The sequence below is a fragment of the Typopeltis vanoorti genome, chromosome 21 (genome assembly GCF_054136105.1).
Source record: "Typopeltis vanoorti isolate ZY-2024b chromosome 21, IOZ_Tvanoo_1.0, whole genome shotgun sequence".
NCBI lineage: Eukaryota > Metazoa > Arthropoda > Arachnida > Uropygi > Thelyphonidae > Typopeltis > Typopeltis vanoorti.
In genome coordinates, this window is record NC_143569.1 from 78,541,007 (window position 1) to 78,566,882 (window position 25,876).

The following is a 25,876-nucleotide window of genomic DNA, read 5'->3' on the forward strand; positions in this document are numbered from 1 at the left end:
CAGGAGGTTTTTTTTTTCTTAATATCAATCCCACACAAGTGGTTGCAATACATATAGCACATCAGTACTGTGATGTACGCAAGAGGTACAGAAGAAAGAAGGAACCTGTTGATGAGTTTTTTGAACAACTGAGGATCATTGTCATAGTCCTGAGGAAAAAGTATATGAGGAAAACTGTTCAGGAGCAAGTTGGGCAAGACCTGATCTGCTCTTCCAGACAGCCAATGAGATAAAATGGCACACTCACATAAAAAACATGCTTTACTAGAAAGAGTGAATAAAGAAAATTGTGATGTTACTCTGATACATCAACCAAACTTAAATAAGAAGCTGTGTTAACTTTCCAGATTTTGAGAGGCAATCTTACTAAACACTACACAGACTTTTAATTTATATATACAGGCAATTCTGAGTTATGGATGAGATGCATTCCTGAGAACGTCTTTAGGTCAGATTTGTATATAACTCGGTTGGTTTGTAGTTTATTTGGCACAAAAACTACAAAGGTCATACTGTACCATACTAAGGTTACAACTATACATAAGCAGTTAAAGAAAATTGTAAACAATATGCCTGTACAAAAATTAGGTTCCATAAAGCAGCATCTACATAGAAACAGAATTGCTGCAGAGGGCACAGCAACACACAAGGCTAAAGATTATAGTAGTACAAAAATTGTCAACAATACAAGTTAAATAAACAAAATGTGTGTACAAGCCAAGGAATGCAGTCTACATATAGTTAAAATTATAACATGTTTTTACAGCCATACATAAATAGGCAAAAAGGAATTATTATACAACAAGCATGCATAAAAATAAAATTTGGCAATGTGGTATCTACATATAAACAAAATTACAAGAAGATTACACAAATATACAAGGTGTCCTACAGCAATACATAATTAGTCAAAAAATTAGTAAATAATATTATTACATAACACCTCCAGGAAGTCCAAAGACTCGTTGAGAGAGGACACCTCTCTCAACGAGTCTTTGGACTTCCTTCGAGGACACCTCTCTCAACTTAACAACTCCCCATCTCCACTAACCGCAAATACCTTCACCAACTACACTGTGTACACCACCACCATCTACTCCAATCACCACCACTATTTTCACAGACAATCACAAACATCCATGCCCACGGTGGGATTCGAACCCCCAGCCTTCTTGCTGGAGAGCAGATATGCTAACCACTCGGCCAACCAGGCCGGCATATATATGCACAAAAGTTAAGCTGGGCAATGCAGTATCTACATATAGACAAAATTACTGCAGCATTTAAGACAGTACATAATTAGACAACAATATAAGTTAATAAACAAAATGCATGTACAACACCAAGCCAAGGAATGCAGTATCTACATATAAGATTACTACAAATGTTATTACAGTATACACAGAGTTAAAGAGGAATTATTATATATTATGTATGCATAAAAATTAAGTTTAGCAGTGTGGTATTTACATATTAACAAAATTACAACAAGGTAACACAAGTCTACAGAAATACAGGATTAGTCAGAAATTAACCTAATGAATAATATATACATTAGTACTCAACTCTTGCACATATACATCACAAAACATTACATATTTTGTAATATATACATACAAAAGTTAAGTGAAGCAATAGAGTATTTACATATAAACAAAATTACAGTCAAATGTGTTTGTATAAATTAATTCTTTGTAAAAAATTAAAAACATTGTGCAATCTGCCCAAGTCTGTCAGCATCTGCCTGTGTGTATATGGTCTGGCCAGGTAGGCAAAAATTTCATTCCTCTCTCATGCAAAGTGCTGGCACTCTACCAATATATGATAAATAGTGAGATGTGTATTGCATTTTTCACACATGGGAGGGTCATTAGCTTTCAGTAAATAAGAATGTATAAGATGACTGTGACTATGCGGAGCCTAGTGAGAACAACTTCCTCTCTTCTCTTTATTCGTTGACTAGAATGCCAATGCTTGATTTCAGGTTTAATGTCATATAATTTGTTTGTTAATGCTTCCTGCCATTGAGCAATTAGCTTTGATCATATAAACTGTCTGCAGTCTGTATATGGTACAGACTGCAGACAACAAGAAGCGTGTTACTTAGATGCAACAAGAAGTCGCATCTATGTAACACGCGGACCCTGCATAGGAAGCGGGAATAACGCGTAGAAGAAGAAGAAGAAGTCTGTATATGGTACTGTCAAACAGTATGTGGAGAAAGTTTGAGCTGATTTAGCAGCTGCATTTGTAGCCTCATTTCCCTTAATTCCAATGTGGCTGGGAATTTGTGCTGGATTCCCAGCATTTCATTTTGTGAAACAGGTGTAACACCTCATAAAGTACTGGATGTGAATTATGCATAGAAGAGGAGATAGCCTGTAAAGAGCTCAATGAGTCTGTATAAATTATACACTTTTGGTAGCAGTTTTCTTTTATATGAACAAGTGCAAGCTGAATGGCATGTAACTCTGCTGTATAATTACTGCAATAAGGTAGGATCTGGTTGGAGATAATAGAGTCAGCAGCACAGCCAACAGAGGTATTAGTTCTTGAAGCAGTAAAATCAGTATAGATAGATAGGCAAGAAATCAGAGTGTGCTGGTTTCTTGCCTATCTATTGGAGGTAGACAGATGATGGAGTGTGAGATTTCTGTAGCTGACAAAGTGAGAGGTTGCAGGATGGTGTGCAAACCTGCCATGGATGGATCAGCAATAACACTCCCATTATGGTCTAAGGTAGACAAACAATGTGTTCTATATCTGCCTTTCATTTTCCGGATTTTATCCCATACAATTTTTGGACTGGTAATTTGATTAATTGATGTAGTAAATTGGATCTATGATTGTTTTTGACTCTGATGCCTCACACAGTGTGCTTTGTCTAGAACACGCTTGAAAGCTATAAGGTTTGATGTGGTGGGATATCTACGAAATATATCCCATGCTCTGTGTTGATCTTTTTTGGCTGTCTGACATTCTGGGTTCCACCAAGGATTTGAATAGAGTGGAAACCGAGATGATGTTTTTGGGATGGAGGCTGTTGCTGCCTGGACAATGCACTCTGTTATATATTTTACTGCTTCATTGATAGGCGTTTGACTGATGGCATCAGCATTAAATTTTGCAAGATGAGAGAAAGTGTTGCAGTCAGCCTAGTCCATTTTCTATATAGGTATCCATGTGGGTGAACATGGTTCCTCTGAAGACATTGTGTAGAGAACAGGAAAGTGATCACTTCAATATATGTTCTCTTCAATCCACATCCCACATGAGCAGTGGAAGAATGGAGGAGGAGCAGACTGTAAGATTAATTGCAAAATATGAACGGGTAGGCATATGGAAGAAAGTATTGAATTTATTATTTAAAAGGGAGAGGTTATTATTATCAAGAATTCTTTCAATGATTTGACCTCGTCTATTAGTGTTGGCACTACCCCATAGAGTATTGTGACCATTAAAGTCACCCATCAAAAGTATGGATTCAGACAGTTGTGAGATAAGGTTATCAAGATTGATTTCATTTAACTCAGCACGTGGTGGTAAATAAATTGAACATATTGTAATAAGAAATCCCATGGAGAAGCGAATCACTACTGCTTCCAGAGAAGTATTAAGTTGGACCTGATGGAAAGGAATATGACTGCCCACTAGGATAGCTACTCCTCCGTGAGCAGGACCACCTCCAGTTCTATCCTTGCATACAACAGTGAAATTCCTTAAGGTAGGTCCTCATTGGGTCTTAAGTAAGTTTCCTGTAGACAGAAACAGAGAGGTTTGCGTTTCTGCAACAAAATCTTGATATCATCGATATTCTGGCAAAATACACAACAGTTCCATTGTACAAATTTTCCTATTGTTTTGGTTTTATAGACTTGTCTGGTTTTCAGGAGGTTGAGGGCTTATCTTTGTCATATTTATATTTATCAATTGTTTTGGGAAAGTATGGATGGCCAGTGTCCATCTCTTCCTCTGGTAGAGTATTCAATATGTCTGATGTGTTAGGGTCAGTTGGTAAGTTTAGTTTACTTTCACTGGGTACTGAAGTATCCATTTTTTCTGTGGGAGTATCTGGTGGTTTATCTTTAAGTGATATCTTTGCCATAATTTTTTGACAAGTGGATTTTCATTGAGTGGGATCATTTTTGGAGTTGTCTCTGGAGTAAGGCCATAGGTCATGTGATTGATGCACTCAACAGAGAAGTAGTTGTGATCATAAGGTGCAGGTATGGTGAAATTATCAAATGGTGGAACAGACATACAAGTTTGAGTTGCTACTGTCACTTTCTTAATTGTTACCTTCTCAGCATAAGAGGATCTCAGAGCAGATGTGATAGTGGCTAGCTTTCTTTTTGCATCCAAGTATGTTATGTTTTGCTCTGTTTTCATTCTTTGTATTTCTTTTTCATCTTTCCATTTCTGACATGCACGAGAGTAAGCTGGATGATCTCCCTGCCAGTTGACACATTTAGCTTTTTTTTGCACAGCAAGATTTGTTATCATGCTCTTTATTACCACATTGAGCACAGGTAGTAGAACCATGACAGGCAGTTTGGGCATGTCCATATCTCTGATATTTAAAGCATTTCAGTGGGTTAGGGATGTACATTCTAACAGGACAGCTGAGATACTCTGCTTTTACAGATGTTGGAGGCTTAGTTGTATCAAAAGTAAGGATGATGTTCTTGGTTGGAACTAGGCGACCATCCCTACGTATCAGGATGCACCTCACACCTGTCACTCCTTGATCTTTAAGTTCTGAACATATCTCCTCATCAGGAACATCAAGGAGATCCCATTCTGATATCACTCCTCTAGAGGAGTTAAGTGTTTTATGAGGTGTTAATGTAATTTCTATTCCACCCATTATTGTTGCTCAGAAGTTTCTCAGAATGTTGCTGACACAATGTTTCCATAAGGACATCACCAGAACGCAATTTCTTAACAGTTTTGGGAGGTCCTGCCAGTCCTTCCAAACCTTTTTGAATAAAGAAGGGTGACATTTTCCCTATTGGTTTTTCACCTGTAGCATGAATGACTAGAAATGTTGGTACATTTATGCTAGCATCATATGTCTTTTATTTCTTACTTCTGTTTCCATATGCTGTATCTATAGTATCAGTACTTGGTTGGAATTTTGTTAAGGCCTCTGAAACATTTGAGGATGAAGGATTCATGCTCAAGAAGTTTTTGGTTCGGCGCCAGAGCTCTCCACCCACCATGGAGCCACAAATGGATGCCCACTGCCTGGCAAGCAGGCGCTCAGGAGTGGAATGCCAGGGCTACCCCAGATGCTATACTGGCACTACAGCAACCCTAGGATCCTGACCCCGGACCATGGGGTGAGAGGTTTACTGCAATACTGTTGACCCTTGCAGGCAAGCCCACTAGCCTGATCATGGCTGGGCCATCCAGGACTGCCTGTCATGCCGAAGCAGGGGCCAAAGTAGTGCAAGACTACCAGGATCCCCCTTTCTGGATGTCTATGGGTCACACTGCATGGCAAACACAGCGGCAGGGCGTTGGATCCCAGTGATAGTGGTCTGGAAAAAAGGATAGTGAAAAAGACTCAGGAGAAGTAGAGCGAAGAATGTGGGAAGAAAAGCAAAGAAAAAGAGGAAGAATGAAAAGGGCCAGTACCATCACTGGGAGGTCCCCTTCACCACGAATAGGTGCCTCACATGCAGGAGTATGTAACTCGGATCCCTGATGAACAGCACATATACGGTAATAATAATAATGCCCCTATACTGTAATAATAAGTTACAGAAATTATTGCGCTCTTTCTTTTAATTCAAACAAAAAGAACATAAAAACAAACTCATACAAAAAGTTTAGATAGGAGAAATTTCAAGAAAGAATATTAAAGGTTAACACTCACCTAATTTTGGATTAGGTGAGTCTTGCTTACTGGAAGGGGCATTTTTGAAGCAAGCATTAATCGGAAGATGATGATGGAGATGGCGCTGGACAGGATGGAGCGGGTGCTGGAGAATCAGGATTTGATTCTGTTGCTGGAGGAGGGGAGCTTACCACTGAAGTCAGTTTCTTGAAAAGGGTATCTAGGGTTGTTTGCAACAGCCTTTTTCTTTTTTTCATCATAAATGGCCTTATAGCAGCTGATGTTCTCACTAACTGCACAGTAAACCTCTGTAAACTGCTCAATGATAGGATCTTGCCCCTCAAGCTTAGGAAATCCTGCTTCAAAGAGATGAAAGGCTTCAGCTAATTATATTTTGTCATAAACGTTCTTGGCTCTGGATCTTCTGATTCTTCGTGTTCTTGTGTTTCTATCAGCTGCTTCTCTATCTCCATAAGGTCATCATTGGTTAATTCTTGTGAATGGGACTCTAGAGAGTCAATGACATCATTTTCATTTATGTCCAATTGCAGTGCATTGCCACTATCCACCACAGCTTTTCTGGCTTCGGCTATGTCTTCTTCTTCTTCTTCTGTGAAGCCACAAAAATCATCACAGAATTGAGGGCACAGTTCATTCCACAACCCTTTCATTGCTGTTACTTCGCTTCCTCCCAAGAATCAGCAATGTTTCTGATGATATCATAGATGTTATAATTTTTCCAAAACTCTCTCAAGGTCATCACATCATCTTCCATAATCCTGATTGCTTGCAAGAATGTACACCGTAAGTAATAAGCCTTAAATGCACAAATGACTGCATGGACCATTCGCTGTAGTAACAATATAGCATTGGGTGGTAAAAATATGACTTTTACATTAGGGTGAAGGTCATCTAAAGATGTTGGATGTCCAGGAGCATTGTCAAGCACAAGCAGAATTTCAAAGAGAATTTTCTTTTCTGAACAATAATGTTCCACAGCAGGAATAAAACAGTTCAAGAACCAATCTTCAAATATGAGAAGTGTGATACGGGCCCTTAAATTTGACTTCCAAATAATGGGAAAAGCTGCTTTAATAATGCAGCAAAGTTCTCTTGGATTTTTGAAGCAGTAAACAAGCAAAGGATTGCTTGCAGTGGACCTTCGCTTTGGAGGCATGATCGTAAGGGTAATCACAGACACAAAATTGAATAAAAGAGTGAATACAAAAGTGATGCTATGCGTAAGCAATGTATAAACAATGAGACTAGCCACTAGCATAAAGATGCCGCACCAATGACCCACTTAGGCCATGTGGGTTTGTTTAATGTGCAGAAGAAACTAGTTCCTGAATTATTAATTTAATTGTTTAATTATTAATTATCCTGATGGAGAGCCTTGGGAACCTGTTTGTAAGTACAGAACGACATAGGTCAGGTCGTCCGTAACCCAGGGATCGCCTGTATACTCTCTCTCTCTCTCTCTCTCTCTCTCACACACACACACACACACACACACACACACACACACACACACACACACACACACACAGTGTCCAAAACATAAGGACAAACACTATTTCTAAAGATTACAACTGCAAATTCGGACCAATCAGCTTGTGGCAATTTATATAACTGACAATTTCAAGTGGAAAGCAGGTACACATTCAAAATTTTGAAGTGCACGCAAAGGGGGGTCATGTGATAGCACTCAACAGGATAAAAAGCAAAAGGCTGCACTAAGCAAGAGTTTGAAGGAAGATCTTTTTGTGAAGAAATAAAGTGTTGTGAATGGAGGTCTGATATTGTCTCAAAGACATCATCTAGATCAGCGCTTCCCAAACTGTGGGCCGAGTCCCCCTTGGGGACCATAGGTTTTGTTGAGGGGGGCCGTGAAATAATGGAAACAAATTTAAAATGTTTTAAGACTAAGAGTTTTTTAATCTTAAAATAAACATTTAATTTTTATTATTTATTTTTTGTTATTTTTTATATTTTAATTGAAAAAAATCACATATTGGTGCAGGTTCACAAATTTTGCTTCCTGCGTATTTCGGCGCTTAATGAATATTAGTAAATATATGCTTATTCATATAAGTTTAATTTCAAAGCAGAAATCTAAGAATTGCAGTTTCAAATATTTCATCTGATATTGACTTTTTGTGTAGCAGTATTGAAACACACCTATCACACTAAATTGTTATTAAACTTCTTTTATGTTTTTAATTCTTTCTTTATTACTAATCTTTTTACTTTTCATGTGCTTTTACTGCAAATGTACAATAATAATATATCTATCTATATAAAAATATGAAATAATGTGCCATGTCAAATGTGTATGTAAGATGCTAAAAATGTAATATTTGCATTTGATTTTTGCAATATTCGCTTTGTTTGTTTTGTATTGAATATAAATACAATAAATATTATAATAATATATGTCTATATTATGATTTTTTTCGAGGGGGCCATGAAATATTTTAATTTTTCCAAAGGGGGCCCTGACATCCAGAAGTTTGGGAAGCACTGATCTAGATGATTTCAGGAAAGAATTATTGGAAAGCTTCAAGAAGGCTGCAGAATTACTGATATTGTCAGAGAGTTTGGAATTTCATATAGCATTGTATCCAGACTCTAGGCAGAATTTCCAAACTAATGAAACGTATTCCAGACCTTTGATAAGAGGTCACCCTTATTCTACCATGGAGCATGAAGACAGATTTTTGGTTATTACAGCAAAACGTAATTGATGCACCATGGCAGGTCAGCTCCATTCAAGCACAGGTACACAGATATCTCAACAAACTGTGCTCAACAAACTTGCAGATGGCAAGACATCTACAGACTACATCCCTTTATCCATAGCTCATTGTAGGGCATGTTTTATTATTATTATTCTTATTTGAAACCTCCAGGAAGTCCATAGACTCATCGAGGGAGGGCACCTGCTCTACAGCCCTCTCCACCACTCAATCCACCGACTACAACTAACCTCAACTACACCCACGCCATTTACTGCTGACCACCACCACCACTAGTTTTTCCACTTGGATGTTTGCATGGATGTACACCGGACATGGGCATGGATGTTTGTGACGATCACAAACATCCATGCTCACGGCAGGATTCGAACCCGCAGCCCTTTGGCTGAAGCGCAGATACGCTACCCACTCAGCCAGCCAGGCTGGCAAAAAATAAGTTTAATGTTTTTATGTGGCGTTTGCGATTAGAAATTAAGTAACCTTTGAAAGTAATTTTATTAAGATATTTATTAAACATCTCGAAGAATTTTTGAACCCTTGAAAGTTTAATTAACACTGTCATTGCTTTCTCTTTTCTTTTTTTTTTTTTAAATGTATGGCAAACTATGTGCTAATATGCTCACATAGGCTTTTCAAAACGTTTTCAGTGGTGTTGTATCCATAAAAACTGGACATGACACTAATGGACTCTTTACAGATGAGAGTCATAGTCTTTCTTTCCTCTGATTCTAGATGACACTTGATCTGGTATGAAAGTGGTGTGGCTTACCATCACAATGTTCTTGAAAGGAATAAATATGGTCATGGTGTGGAGAGGCACTATGCTTAATGGATGCACTGACCCACAACTTCTGGAAAAAGGGGGCCATAACTGGTGAACGATATTGAAATGAAGTTCTTCAACGTCATTTTTGATTGTTCCATCGTGCTGTAGATGAAGAATTCATTTTTATGAATTCTTCTGATGACAATGCCACACCACATCATACACAGAACAGTGAAGATACTTCCAAAGACTGAAAATATTAATCGAATCGAGTGGCCAGCACGCTCCCCAGATCTCAATCCCATAGAATACATTTGGGAAGCAATAGGGAGATACATTCTGCTTGAAATTCCCCTCCAGAAAACAAGCAAGGCCTTATTCTTGCTCTGAAGGAGGAGTGGGCCAGTTTGTCTCAAGAACTCCTGAATCACTTAATGCTAAGCATGGTACAACACTATGAGAGCTGCATTGCAGTTCAGGATGGATATATTCTATACTGAAATGTCTCTCCGCATAGTTTTCTGTAAGCACTGTACACTAATTCCTTAACTATGTTCTTAGGAAATTTGTAACTTTTACCAAAAATATTGCAATTTAATTTGTATGAAATTTATAACACATTTTTTGTGTAACATAATTTATTAATATGTTGTCAATAAATTTATGTCCACATTTGGCTGCAGTCGTGAAAATGTTTTCATATACAGGTAGAAATGTATATGAAAACGTCCTTAACTTTTGGACACCAGTATGCATGTGTTTCTACATATATATATATATATATATATATATATACAGGGTGTTCGGGATAAATTTGACAGTTTCGTAAGGAAAAAGAAAATCTTCTTTGTATCTATTAAATTTAATGAATTGACAAAAAAACATTACAGGCAGAGTTAATTACAATACTATCAACAAGATTTACTCAAAATAACCACCATTAGCATCGATCACAGCTTCAATTCTGCTTCGGAACCTCGAACAAGCTGATGCTACAGTCTCCCTGGGAAGGGCCGCAAAAACTGTTTTAATTTTATCCATTAACTGGGCTTTTGTATTACTGGAAGTGCGATTGGTGTCTTTTTCAACTGCGCCCCATACAAAATAATCCATGGGGTTAAGGTCTGGGGAGTTTGGAGGCCAAACATTTGGACTGGTGAAGTCGTAGAAATTTTCAGACAACCATTTTTGACTTTTCCCAGAGGTGTGGCAAGGGGCCGAATCCTGCTGCCATACATACGGCCTACCATTGGCTACCCTTGTTATCCAGGGCTTGACTACAGTTAGCAACTCCACGAACAAAGCCCGAATTCCAATGCCAGGGTTCTTCAACACCTGTTCCTGCAGATTTGCGAGGAATTCTGCTGTACGAACGCAATCAGATCGTCTGCTAGGGATCTTTCTTCTTGCTACATCCTCGTAGTCACCATTGCAAGTCTCTAGTTCATGCCTGATTGTTTTTACTGTATTCAGGGAGCATTGGGCAGCAGTCGTAATATCCTTATTTTGATGGCGGGCACGAATCATCATGATACAAGTTATTCTCTTCCATGATTCAGGTGGGTTCCAGCTATCCATCCTTTCTGACATCTTGTATATGAATGAAGAAGGGTCCAAACTTTTAAATGAAGAGAAGTGTGTGTTAATACATGTAACTTACGGAAAAATATAATTAATTATAAATATGTCAAATTTATCCCGAACACCCTGTATATATTGTCCTCCAACTCATACAACAAATCCTATGACACTCAAACATCCCAAGCTTCAAGATCTTCTACAACTAGTGTCTTAAACACTGATCTCCATATCATTGAACAATGGTATGGTGATCAATGGGACAATGACAACCTAATCACCTTTACTGCTTCAAAAAACATTAATTCTGTCTTTCTTTCTCATAACGTTTGCACCTTTACCTTTGATCTTGAGTGCTGAGCCTAGTAAACAAAAGTAACATTTTTTTTTGTGAGAAAAAAGACAGAATTATGTTTATAAGCAATTAAGGTAACTAGGTTGTCATCATCAGTCAATGACATTATAGAGATCAATGTCTAGAGGACAGTTGTAGAAGATCATGAAGCTCAGTGTTTGAGCAATACAAGGTTTATTATGAATTTGAGGAGGAAAAAAATACATATATATCTTAAAAAATTAATTAAAACACTATGAGTGTTTAGTAAGATAACATTCCAAAATCTTAATAGTTTAACACAATCATTCTTATTTAACTTTGGTTGATTCTAGTAAAATGTGTTTTTTATTTTTTATGTAAGAATATAATTTTCTTTCAGTAGATCTCCTGAAAAAACAAATCAGGTTTTGTCCATCATAGCGATGGAAAAAACCCTGATTTGTTCAACTTGCTCTGAAACAGTCTTCCCCAATAAAGAATATAAAGTTGAGTGGAGAAAATACAATCTATGAAAGAAAGAATTTTTTATGTAGGCAACTAAAGAAATTTTGAACGATTTTAAAGATCCTTTTTAATGTTAGGATGTTAGCACTGCAGCAGATGTCACTTACAACTATTAGATCAAATACTTTCAAATTCAAAGAGGTGCAATAATTTTAAAATATTACTTATCAGATTTTAAAAAATGCATAGCACAAGTAGAAGTGTGTGTTGGGGGGGGGGGGGGCTGAAAAATTCTGATAAATACCTAGAACAAAAATGATATTAAAGTAATTGATATAATCACAAGAAAGAACATATCTTAAAACCCTTTAACCCCACCCCTATGTTCAACAAATTGTAATAATTTGTTTCTTTTTATTTTAGGATATATATAAGAAGACATGTCAGAGGTTTTGAAGAAATTTGAGAATTACGAGAACTTCTCAGCACATCCTCATATAATTTATGAAATGTATTTGTTTAAGAAACTGTTAAGAATATAGTCATATAGTCACTTACCTAGAACAAGGCCTTAGACCAAATGGGAGACTAGTACATGGATCTCCTAGTAGGACAGATGTGCACTGAGCCAATGCATCTGATACAGATATTAAATTATAGCCACCCTAAAGCAATCATGTATTTTGCATTAAGAACTGAAAAGAAACTGTAATTGTACATAATAACATTTAAATGCTAATAGTCACATAATATTATCATCATCACCACATCAACCTCTACGGAGTCAACAGACTCATCAAGGGAGGCTCACTCTACCAACATATTTATCATATTGAACTCTAAAATCTTCGACGCTCCCTGCATTCAAAACACATTCTGGTAATTTGTTCCATTCACCCACAATCTCCATGTAAAAAATTTACTGCTACCATTCTTTTTCATCACACCTTTGCACAATTTCCAGGAATGGTCTCTTGTTCTTGTCCTCTTACCTTCTACTCTTTTTATACCCCTTCCCCTATATTAACTCAAAAAAAATCTTCCTCACTAACCTATTCCTTTAACTTTTCTCCATAATGAACATTCCATAGTCCCAATATTGCTACTTCCTAACATCACTTGTCTCTGGACCTTCTTCAATGTTTCCGCATCACAAGTGAAAACTGTGATCAATTCTGAGCCCAACAATCTAAGTGTAGTCTGACCAGTGTGGTCTGATAATTTGTACACACCATTCATTTGTTCAAGTTAAAAGTCTATTCAAATATTTTGGAAGGGAATTAATATCAGCAGTGGCATAATTCTCCCCAACTCTGAGTCATCAACAAACAACTAAAGATCCAATCTGCATGAAATATCTTTAATAAATAAATTTAACAGCAGGAGCCAAAAACAGAACCCTGAAACACAACACTGGTTACTTTCCTTTTTTCTGAGCTGCTCCATCACACACAACTTGCTGGTATAATTCAGACAGCCAATCTCTAATTCATCTCAACAATCTATTATCCATTATCATTCTTAAGAAGTTGTTTTAAAGTTTTCTTCTGAGAATTAGTGGGATCATAATCTAGGTGGTGCAGTCTCTGAGCAATGCATTCATTTTCTGACCGTATTCACTAGAATTGGGACCACAGCAGCATTTCCTTTATTTATCTTTATCTTTCCTTTATTAGCAATTATTACATTTTTTATCTGTGCATAATTTATAAAGAGAACAGAGTTGGTTGTTGGGTTAGAAGGATTTATTTTAGATAGCAAAGCTTGTGAAAGGATGTTAATTAATCACATCTAGCTGATGCTGCTGGAAATATTTGGCAGCAAGTTGCAGATGCCATATTCTATATGCAAGATGAGATCTAATGCCAGAACCTGACAAGATGCCACTGCAAATTTGTGGATGATGTTAAGGACACTAATAATGTTTTGTTGAATCTTTTTGATGAAAGGTTATTAATAACTTACAAAAGCATACTCTGTGGCTGAGAAATAGATGTATATAGGTTGTCATATTTTTTTATGTGATTTTTCCTTTATTTTCATAGGATCAAGTTTTCCTGATTCTATGATGATGCTATTTTCCTTTTCCATTTACAGAAAACTTACCCACAGAGTAGATACATATACAAACTTTTTCATCATTTTCCCCACAATAAAAGCTCTTGTTAACAGAGCTTTTCAACATCTAGTTCAACTAGGCTTCCCTTCCCTCACAGACAAAATCTTTATTTGCCTTATCCTATTATTCCACATTTACATTGCCCCCCCACCCACCCCAGAAAAAAAAAAAAAAAACTCTTCTTCCCACCACTGTATATTCTTCTCAACATGCAGATTATAGTAAATCTATTAGGACGCCTCATAAAAAGATGGCAAAGACGTTAAAGAAATGTGATCTCTGTACTGCTTTCAACTCTCATATGAAGTTGGCTGTCCTTATTCACTCTCCTAAGAATCAACTGTCTCCTTTCTCTGTTTCAGGTTTATCCAAGATCCCTTGTCTTGCAACTTGTATTATGGAAAAATTGGGAGCTCCATTAGCATCAACCTTGAAAAACATAAGAGATATATCTGCTACTACAACTATTGATCAGCCAGGGCTAGCTGACCATACCTTGGACACCTTACACAGAATCAAATGAGAGACAAAACTATTATACTTCACAGCAGAAGATTTTTAAAAACAACCAAATTTAAATAAATATGGTGATGTGAAACTTCTCAAGAATTGGGAAACAGTAATTCTCATACCTCCCACCCAACTGCCAATGCTAGCTATCAGGACCCACAGAGGATGATGATAGCTACCTCTCTTAGGACTTGCGGCTTCTAGTCTAATATCTTCAATTTATTGTTTTTGTGTGTGTTATTACAATTTTTATATTGCATCCCAGATGATATCTTTGCGACAGAGACAAAATACTGGAACTTTTAAATCTCTTTCATTATTTCATTGTACCATTTTCATTCCATTAAACCTGAAGATTATAGTGTATTTATGCTAATAAGTCTAGAGCTGTAAGTCAAGCCCAAGAATAGAAATTTGATCCCATTTGGATCTGAATGTCATCAAAAGTGTGTGGTTGGGATGGGGAGAAGTGAAAGATAGCACCATGTCTTGGAAGCATTGAGGTTCACTAGATTGTTTTCAAATCTCTAGTGAACCTCAAATCTAGAACAGGGGTTCCCAACCTTTTTGGTCTCCCTATACTCCCTTGGCTTTTAGTAAACTATCCAGTACTCCTATTCATTATAATAAGAAATAAATTCTTAAGTTTACCATGCAGATTCAAAGAATATAAGAAATAAACAGTAATTAAGTTTTCCTAAAAGCTTTATTCAGTAAATAAATCAATTACATTATCATAAAATTGTAAAATCTTTATTAAACTGCAGTAAAATCGACTAGTGAGACCCTTGATTCTGTTTCTTATCCACCACAGTTTTATTCTTGGTACAGTTTTTGAAATAGATACCTGCATATCATGTTTAGGCTCCAGTTTTGTTTCTTGTTTTGGACTTGATTGAAAACAGAACTGAAAATACTGATTCACATAGATAAGTTGCTGTAAATGGAATTATAGCCATGTAAGCATGTTTGGTGATAACGGGATATGCTTCTCCAAGTGTACACCAAAAATTTTGTAATAACTTCATTGACAGGAATTAAATTCGGAGTTTCTTGTTATTGCGGAGATCAATTAGCTCATCTTTCACTAGGTCATTGTCACTGATTTTTTCTAAATCCATATGAAAAGAGTTATGTATCCAAATTTCATTCATTTGGTCAGGAGAAATTATTCTTGCAACTGCCTCTTTCAAAGTTTTTAAATGCAATATAATGTTATCATGAACTTCCTGTTTTAGTTCATATGCTGGATCTGAAGTGATTTCATCAAGAGATTTGAAATTGGCAAAGTTACCTAACTCCACCCTTCTTCCCCAGAGAGTAAATTTTTCTTGAAACAATTGTATATTTTCTTCAGCCTCTGTGAGAATGACATCTGTACCTTGCAGTGAAATGTTCACAGAATTAAGAATTCCAAATACATCAGAAAGATAAGCCAGAGGAATCTCAAAGTTTGGATCTTTGAAAAATTTCAATTAAATTTCTAATTGCAAAAACCCTTCCTAAATTCTGGATAACCATCATACTTCTGTATGAAGCAGCAGTATGACATGATCTGCTCCAACCTCTTCACACAAAGATTTAAACACAGGTGATTCAATGTTTTTGCTATGATAAAATTCACAACTTGAACAACAACATCCAAAACGGCTTTCAAATTATGTGGAAGTGTTTTAGATGCTAAAGCATACCGGTGAAGGATGCAATGGCTTGTAAAAATATTTGGGTTGATTTCTTTAACTAAAGCGGTGAAACCTGATTTTTTTTCCCCAACATAGCGGGAGAACCGTCAGTACAAATAGATTCTACTAATTCCCATGAAAAGCCATTTAAAAAAATATCATTCACCAAATTTATAATGTCCAGTGCCTTTGTTGTTTCTTTCAAGGGTTTACAAAAAAGAAATTCCTCTTTCATTTCATTCTGATGTATATATCTAGTAAAAACAAGAAGCTGTGCACAGTTAGAGACATCAGTTGATTCATCCAACTGTAAACTAATTCTTGCCGGACTTTTCTCGATTTCCTCCACTACCTGTACACATGTCTTCTGACATTTCTCGAATCCAATCACAAATTGTATTATTTGATAATGGTATTTGTGCAATTTTCTCTTTTGCTTCTTTACCACACATCAACTCAACCATGTCCATACGGCTTCACTGATGTCTCAGCAATTGTATGTGGTTTCTTTTCTTTGGTGACCCTCAATGTGACGCTATAACTGGCCTCCAGTGCTGGCTTCTTTGGGGTAATAAATCCATCGTCATGAAGAGTGATATTCTTACCAACTCATGCTCATTTTATTCTAAATGCGGACTCTGACTCCTTAGATTGTTCGGGATGAACATTCTGACGATGCTCTCTCAATACTGCCATTACTGAATCTCTTGGAGCAAATGAAGCACTGTGGTTTTTGCACAACTTCTTTGTCAAGCACAAAAGTAAAACCGCATTGCACATATGAATCTTGGTAACGTTTCTTTGGCATGGTCATTCCTTGATTCTGCAAAAATAATATTTTTTGTATATAAATCCTGATCTAACCTTTCATTTTAAAAATAAGCTAAAAAATAATCATCGTCATCAAATTCCTGACATGTACCCTCAAGGGGTGTACAGGATATGATAGGACTACATGAAAAATTTACATCAATACTAACTTCCTATCTACAATTTTCCTCCAAATCTGTCTGTTACTTGTCAAGACTCCAACATTATCAGATCTTATATTTCAATCGTCTACAGCACTTTGTACCATATTAATCCACCTATATCTTGGTCTTCCTCTGGGTCATTTTCCTGCCAACCTGGCAGAGAACACTTGTTTTGCTAATCTTTCTTCACCCATTCTGTTTAAGTGACCATACCACCTGAGATTAGCTCTGCTAACGCATTCCTGGATGCTGACAATCAAGTTCTTTCGTAATATCCTCGTTTTTAATATGATATTGCCATTGATGCCATCTTTCATGCCTCTAATCTTTCTCAGGACTCTCATATCTGCGATCTCTAGTCTTTGGTCAAGTGTTTTACTTCTGACCCAGCTCTCAGATCCATAAGTTAAAACGGGTTTGAACACTGTCTTGTATACATCTAATTTAGTGTTCCAACTAATTTCTCTCTTATTCCATATGAATTTATTCAATTGACTTCCTACCATACCAGCTTTCTTGATTCTGTTGTCTATTTCCATATTTAATTTATTATCTTCATAAAAATCGTGTGTAAGTAGCTGAAATGTTTTACTTGTTCCACAGGTTCCCCGTTCACAACACAGTTGACATTTTCAACAATTCTACCTATTTTCATTGTCTTTGTCTTTTTAATGCTGACCTTCACACCACATCTATTACAACAGTTATTCATTTTAGTCAGCGAATCTTGCAAACTTGTAGCGGATTTATTTAGAAGTATAACATCGTCTGCATAAAGCAAAGAGCTGACATTAACATCTCCAATTATGATACCATGTTTAATACCACTTTCCTTCATAATGTGATCCATATAGATAATGAGTAACAGAGGGGGATAATGTACATCCTTGTCTCACACCAGATATAACATTAAACCATCTTCCTGTACTTCCTTCAATTCTAACTGCCGACTTACAACTCAAATACAGACTAAGTATTGCTTGATATAATGCCCCATTGACACCATATAACTGTAGCGTATTGAATAGCTTCTCTCTTGGCACCTTGTCATATGCCTTTGACAAATCGACAAAACTTAAATACAGATCTTTGTTATATTCCCATGCTTTCTCAACTATTTGTCGTAAAGTGAAGATCTGATCCTGACAGCCTCTATTCGGCCTGAGTCCAGCTTGTTCTTCACCAAGCTTTTCTTCCACAATTCTTCTCAACTGGTTTTCAATTATACTTGCATAGATCTTGCCAGGAACACTCAGTAGGGAAATACCTATGTAATTCTCACATTCAGTTTTATTTCCCTTTTTATATATGGGTACTATTAAAGCTCTACTCCAATCACTGGGAATTCGTTCCACTGTCCAGGCTTTCTGAACTATGCAGTGCAGCCACTGTAAGACTTTTATACTACCATACTTCAGCATTTCTGATCAAATATCATCTACTCCTGCTGCCTTTCCACATTTCAAGCCTTTGATGGCTTTTTCTACTTCAAGTATGGATATGCATTCCTGACTGTATGCCTGTTGAGTGTTTTTTACTACTGTGCTGTCATCACTGCTTGTTTCATTTAGCAATTTTTCAAAGTAATTACTCCATACTTCAAAGATATCTTTTTCTCCTGTTTTCATGTCACCTTTATCATCTCTAACTCCTTTTACAGCACTCTTTCCTCCATTTCTGAACTTTTTCAACAACCTCCAGAATTTTTTCCACCTTCTTGATATTTATTTTCTAAGTTCTTTCCAAAGTCCTCCCATGACTTTTGTTTAGCCAGTTTTACACAGTGTTTAGCTTTCTTATATTTGTCTCTATATTCTCTAAGAGCACACGCTGACTTATTTGCAAGGAGTTTTTGATATGCTTTCTTCTTTTTCTTCACTGCCTCTTTAACTTCTTGTGTCTACCATGGATTATTGATTTTTCTTTTTCATTGCAGACAACTTCACCACATGCTTCTCTGGCTGAATCAATAAGTATTTTCTTCAGGGCTTGTCACTAAATCTCCAAAGTTTGGTTGCTGTTCTCAAACTCTCATTTTTTCTTCAATAATCTTTGTTAGTTTAGTCTACAGTTCACTTCTGAGAGCTGCTTAACTTTTATTCGCTTTAAAACTTTCTTTATGTCACCTTCATCATCTCTAACTCTTTTTACGGCACTCTTTCCTCCATTTCTAAGTTTCTTCAACAACCTCCAGAATATCTTACCACCTTCTTGATATTTATTTTCTATGTTCATGCCAAAGTCCTCCCATGACTTTTGTTTAGCCAGTTTTACAGTGTTTAGGTTTCTTAAATTGGTCTCTGTATTCTCTAAGAGCACAAGCTGACTTATTTGCAAGGAGTTTTTGATATGCTTTCTTCTTTTCCTTCATTGCCTCTTTAACTTCTTGTGTTTTCTTATTTTTTTTATTCCTTGCTTCTTCTCTTCATGTGAATTTGTGCACATTTTTATGTTGGAACATGGTGTTAGTAATAACCAGTCAGTAATAACATAATATTTTAATGTATTTAAATCTTGATCTATGCTCATATTTTTAGAATAGGCTAAAAATATTATTATTATTATTATTGTTCTGGGCAACTCCAAGGAGTCGACAGACTCATCGCGGGAGGCCCTAACATCATGTCAAGTAAGTTTTGTGAAATGGTAATATATTCTTAATAACACATTATTATCTGCATTACTTTACATTACTTTTGATTCAAATCATTTTAAGTTATGCTATTAAATGGCATTATTTTCCTTAAAATATTAACAAGGTTTATATTATTAAGAAAAATGGAATTATGAGTAAGGAGGAGAGAACACACAGGATGCATCTTAAAATTGGTGCATTACATTAGGATTATTGCTTTTTGTTGTAACATAAACAAAAATGAAAATGATAACACAAGTTAATTCTTATGTAAGGCTAAATTGATTTGATTGTTTTCATACCTTGGGAGTATTTTAAGGAAAATAAGGCCATTTAATAGCATAACTTAAAATGATTTGAATCAAAAGTAATGTAGACAATTTCTTACCAAATCTGATCTGATCAGCCTGCCAATCAGATAGATTTGTTTAAATTTATTAAAATGATTAATTTGGAAAGAGAAGGCAGGGTAGACCTCAAAAAAAAAAAGGATATTGGATGGATAATGAGACCAGAACAGACCAATATAGTCTATACCCGTAATTAGTGTTATGATTATGATGATTAATTTGTTTGAACAATAAATAATACTTTTAAGATTAAAAAAAATACTGATTCTTATTATTAAACAGTAAAAAAGGAAATATATTATTCTTTTCTACAGCTCATTATTTCCCAAAAAATAGATTAACAATAACTAGTTACCATAAACATTTGAATAGCACAGAGACTCAAATCAGTAACTGAATGAAACATAAATTGGTAAAGCAGCCACAACAATGACCTCTCCCAGGTGATAGTACTGCATTGCAATTATAATATGGCTGATTCACAACAGCAATACAGCTGACTTTCATTATAGAAAATACCATTATAACAAGCTACCAAAAAGCCCAATCAAAGTGCAAGATAGACAATGCTATTCTAATAAAATTCATTATAAGCACATTATCCACATATTCTTGTGGTCCTTATAAGTTTGTTTTAGTGAGAATCAACTGTAGTAACTAAGTCAAGTTTCTTGATATGATTTTTTGTGATTATGGAAGATGATGACTGCTTTTCTCTCTTGCTCTCTCTCTCTATATATATAGTTGATCCCTGAACAATGTAGGGGTTAGGGGTGCCAACCCCCATACTGTTTGAAAATGCAAGTATAACTTTTGATTCCCCAAAAACTTAACTACTAATAGCCTACTGTTGACTGGAAGCCTTACTGATAACATAAACACTTGATTATCACATATTTTGTATGTTATATATATTATATACTGTATTTTTACAACAAGGTAAGCTAGAGAAAAGAAAATCTTATTAAGAAAATCATAAGGAAGAGAAAATACATTTACAGTACCTACAACAATATTGTCTTATATGATACAAAACACTGTAGATGTTTTATGTATTACTAACACTAGACATCAAAAATGAAAAGATAATGTGAAAAAGAAATTTATATTTATTTACAGGTATAACAATTCATGCACTGATAACAAAGCAGCAGCAGCAATATGATTGCTTTGCAGTAGCCTAGCCTAAACACTATGAATGAATCATTATAAAATTTTTATTTTATTCAAATTAATTAAATAAATTTAATTAATTAATAACAGTTAATTTTATGCAGTGATGATTTAATACTGCATCTTTACATTTATTTACATTTCTCTTGCCTGTTAATGGCACCATGTACAGTCTGTAAGTGTTTGTGTGCACGAGTCTCGATAAATCTTAACTTTTCATAATAGATCTATTTTATGGTAGTATATGATAAAATAGACTAGTATATACATATATTTTATGAATTCATGACATATTTAACTCTTATTAATTTTTTTTATATTTATAGGCTACACAGTTCATCTGCAAGTTTTTCAAATTATCACAAACCTTAAAAAATGTCCAATATATTTATTGAAAAAAAAATGGCATTTAAGTGGACCCATGCAATTTAAAATCTGCATTGTTCAAGGGTCAACTGTGTGTGTGTATAACATAAAATTATGTGTCTAGAAATAGCAATGCAATTCTTGTGAAAGTCAGTTGTGTGAATTTTGAGCAAGAACTAAATTTCTATATAAATGCTCCTCTAAATGTATGAGTTCTTTAGCTGACTTCTAATTACATTAAAATAAGTGAGTCAGACAGAATGATCACAATACAGCATTGCACACAGTAATATATCATTTAATTAAATAACTCAACCCAAACTGGATTTTCTTTCATTCTATTAGAACAGAAGTGATAGGAGAAAAATAGATGTTCAATGCATTCTTATTTAAAAGCTTAGTTTCTCAATAAGATTATTATTGAGAAACTATTATTATTATTTGACACCTCCAGGGAATCCAAGACTCATCGAGGGAGGGCACCTACTTTACAACTCTCCGTCTCCACTACACAATCTCACCCACCTGTCATACACCAATCACATCATCTACACCAATGCCATCTACTGTCCACCACCACTAGTATTTTCACACACAATCACAAACGTTCAGGCCCATGGCGGGACATTTGGCTGGAGATTCCATATATGATTTCAATAAATACAAGGGTAAGTTAGAAAGCATCTACAATACATTTAGTAAAATTAGCATTACAATGGTATGTGCGATTGTTCCAATGGTGTTCAAACTTTTGGATACCTGCAACCATATCCCTTGCTTCAAAAGCTTCAAACCATTTTTTAGTTTTTTTAGTGGCCAAAACAGATGACCACAGGACTTTAAACTGTAATTATAATACTAATTAATGATAAAATCACTTATATAGAAATTGTTTATTTGTAGAATTTTTGGCATGTTTTCATAGTCATTTTTAATACATTACAGGAAGATAACCACAAAAAAGAGAGAATAACAATTAAATTGAAAGCATGATATTATTTTTATTTTAATTTGTTTCTTGATATCTGTTAATGCAGATAGAGTTCTTCTCCTGCAGCTGATGAAGCTTTCAATTTAATTGTTGTTTTCTCTCTCTTTCTCTTTGTAGTTATTTTCCTGTAATGTATTGAAAATGGCTATGAAACATGAAACATAGCCAAAAATTCTACAAATAAACAATTTTTATGTAAGTGATTTCCATTATTAATTAGTATTATAATGTCTTCTTCCACTCATGTCTCAATTTTTAAATTAATTTAAACTGTAATGTCCACAATGTTTCTATAGTTTGGCCTGGAATTGCTGGCTTCAGCATACAGTATCTCCCAATGCACTGTGTACCATCTTATACTTTTCTCAATAATGTTCAATGAGTGTACATTTTTGAGAAAGGTCAGGATCCTGACAGGATATCATGCATTTATGTTTTTTCAAATTATGTTGGGTTTTGGCTCATAGTGGTGTATTCACAATTCTTCATTAGTGACAATGACAGGATCACCTTTCTTATGATACTGGTTGTAAAGATGGTTATAAATGTCCAAATAGTTTTGCCTATATTCATTCATGAGTTTTTTGTTTGGAAATCTATCTCACATAAAATTTATGGCAGCAAAGTCTGGTGTAGAAATTTCAGTGGCTGAATCACAACTAATCTGCATATTGAATCAATTATTGATGTGATGTCACCTTGATTATAAAAACTGAATTGTTGCAAGAGGGGTTTAATTAATCAAATACTTCATTTAAATAATAACCAGATTCAATGTTCACATTGAACAATGGGAGGAACCAATTTAAAAAAAAGGAAAAGTAAATAACATATTGCAGATACTTTAGTTTCTGAATTATTGTAATACAATATTTAAAAATCATCCAGCTGTTAAAAAAATAATCATGGGCTGCAGATATTTAAAGCATTTGCAGAAGCTCTATTATTACTAACCTCCAGGGCCAAAATAATTTTTCCATTGGCTAAACTACTCAACATTTGAGTTATATGACCATAACATTCAGGAGACAGCTGACAACCTCCCTGAAAAATACAAATACAGTGTTTTAACAGGCAAGCTTCCAAATGTGTTAAATGTAAGTATAGTGTAAAATTAATGTTAATAGTATTTTCTGCAATTTCAGGACTTTCAAAAGAAAATGGATACAACAACAACAACATTACAAACAACAATGGCACCATCCAGCACACTTAGTAAAGAAGAAATGGAAACTGAAAATATAAATAATAGAGGAGTAGTTTATTGGAAATAGTAAATTCAGAAGAGGTTTTTACTCAGAAATGAAGACATCAGAAAAGAACTAGATATTTATAACAAAAATGAAAATATCAAGGAATATAGAGAGAAATGGAAAGAAACTGGCTACCAAAAGAGGTGGAAAAATAACATCAAAGGGGGGGGAGACCAGCAACAAGATGGAAAGACCAGTGAAGTTGGAACATGCAAATGTCTAATCCTTGAAGGAAAGAAGTTTTATCTACATATGAACGTCACATGATGTTCATATGGGTTGAATTACTTGCAATACCTAAAGAATGGAGAAAAGTTAAAACAATATCAATTTTATGAGAAAATTGCAGGGTATTAGCTTATTAAATACTGCATATAAATTATATAATAAGATTTTAAATTTCAAATAAAATGCCTGCCACTAATGCTTATAGTTTGTATTCTTATATATATATATATAGAAAGTTTTTTACCTTGGGTATAATATATGTTAAAGATACCAAGCTATTTTAAACCTGGTTTTTACTCCATTTCCCAAGTAAGCAAACAGACAAATAAGTCAAGTTTGCACCTGCACGCAATGCAAGTCTAAGTGACCCATAAAGTAGTACAAGTCAAGGCAACTCGTGGTAAAGTTGGAATAAGCTCAGATCACTATTCTTAATATTTACCCTTAATGCAAAGCTCATCTCCTTGAGGAGATGTATGATGCTATGCATTAAAGGCAAGGGGCCACTGCCCAGACTAGTTTTGACCTTTATTGAGGTTTCATCAGTGGGAGCCAGGCTAGAAATACCAAGGTTAAGTAATACAGAGTTTATAAGTATTTTACCAAAACAAGTTACCAAAAGGTGCTTTGACCTTATTAAATAAAAATCTCAGGATGAGAGATAGATGTAGGAAGTTTTTTACCTTGGGTATAATATATGTTAAAGATACCAAGCTATTTTAAACCTGGTTTTTACTCCATTTCTCAAGTAAGCAAACAGACAAATAAGTCAAGTTTGCACCTGCACATAATGCAAGTCTAAGTGACTCGTAAAGTAGTACAAGGTTTAAAATAGCTTGGTATCTTTAACATATATTATACCCAAGGTAAAAAAACTTTCTACATCTATCTCTCATCCTGAGATTTTTATTTAATAAGGTCAAAGCACCTTTTGGTAACTTGTTTTGGTAAAATACTTATAAGCTCTGTATTGCTTAACCTTGGTATTTCTAGTATGGCTCCCACTGATGAGACCTCAATAAAGGTCGAAACCGGTCTGGGTAGTGGCCCCTTGCCTTTAATGCATAGCACCATACATCTCCTCAAGGAGATGAGCTTTGCATTAAGGGTAAATATTAAAAATAGTGATCAGAGCTTATTCCAACTTTACCACGAGTTGCCTTGACTTGTACTACTTTACGGGTCACTTAGACTTGCATTACATGCAGGCACAAACTTGACTTATTTGTCTGTTTGCTTACTTGGGAAATGGAGTAAAAACCAGGTTTAAAATAGCTTGGTATCTTTAACATATATATATATATATATATATAAGTTAAACAATAATATCTCCTTTTATAAGGAAATATTAATTTTAGGTAATTAAATAAAAGAGTTAATGAATAAAATCCTGGATTTTAATTTACAGCAAATTGTTGACTCCTACAAGTCTGTCAGTAACTCAAAATCAGCATTTAGGGTTCTAATTCCATACATTTCATACCTTTTTTTTTTCCCTTTCAATGTAACCATATAACATGGCTTTCGTTTAAAATGAGAAGTGCAATGATGAGTGCTGGTCTAACATACATTCCAGCAAAAGACAGCATTGTTTATACACACAAAAAATATGGAAAATGGCTTGGCCTTAGTGCATTAAATTTGCCCCCAAATCATTTTTGTCAGTAATAATGTGACATGGCTGAGGATGACACTTCAACAGGAAGAGAAATGGAAATGGGTGAGGAGAGTATTGCTGTTATTATTATGGGTATCTCCATGGAGTCAGTAGACTCATCGCAGGAGACCCAAACTATCAAAACAATATCTATCATATCTCTTCTTGAATTCATTTACAGACGAAGAACTCACAACTGAGTCAGGCAATGC

General features: G+C 35.2%; 1 protein-coding gene across 3 annotated transcripts in view; it reads right to left on the bottom strand.

The window, feature by feature from the left end:
• The window catches only part of LOC150095019 (protein deacetylase HDAC6-like), a 694,680-nt gene that overhangs the window by 123,980 nt on the left and 544,824 nt on the right, over positions 1-25,876 (bottom strand). For all 3 annotated transcript variants that reach the window (XM_090411706.1, XM_090411707.1, XM_090411705.1), the window contains exons 27-28: positions 23,481-23,570; positions 12,285-12,391 (exon numbers count right to left, since the gene is read on the bottom strand). In XM_090411706.1, the coding sequence (XP_090267832.1) occupies positions 12,285-12,391; positions 23,481-23,570 (197 nt within the window). The remainder of the gene's footprint in view (positions 1-12,284; positions 12,392-23,480; positions 23,571-25,876) is intronic.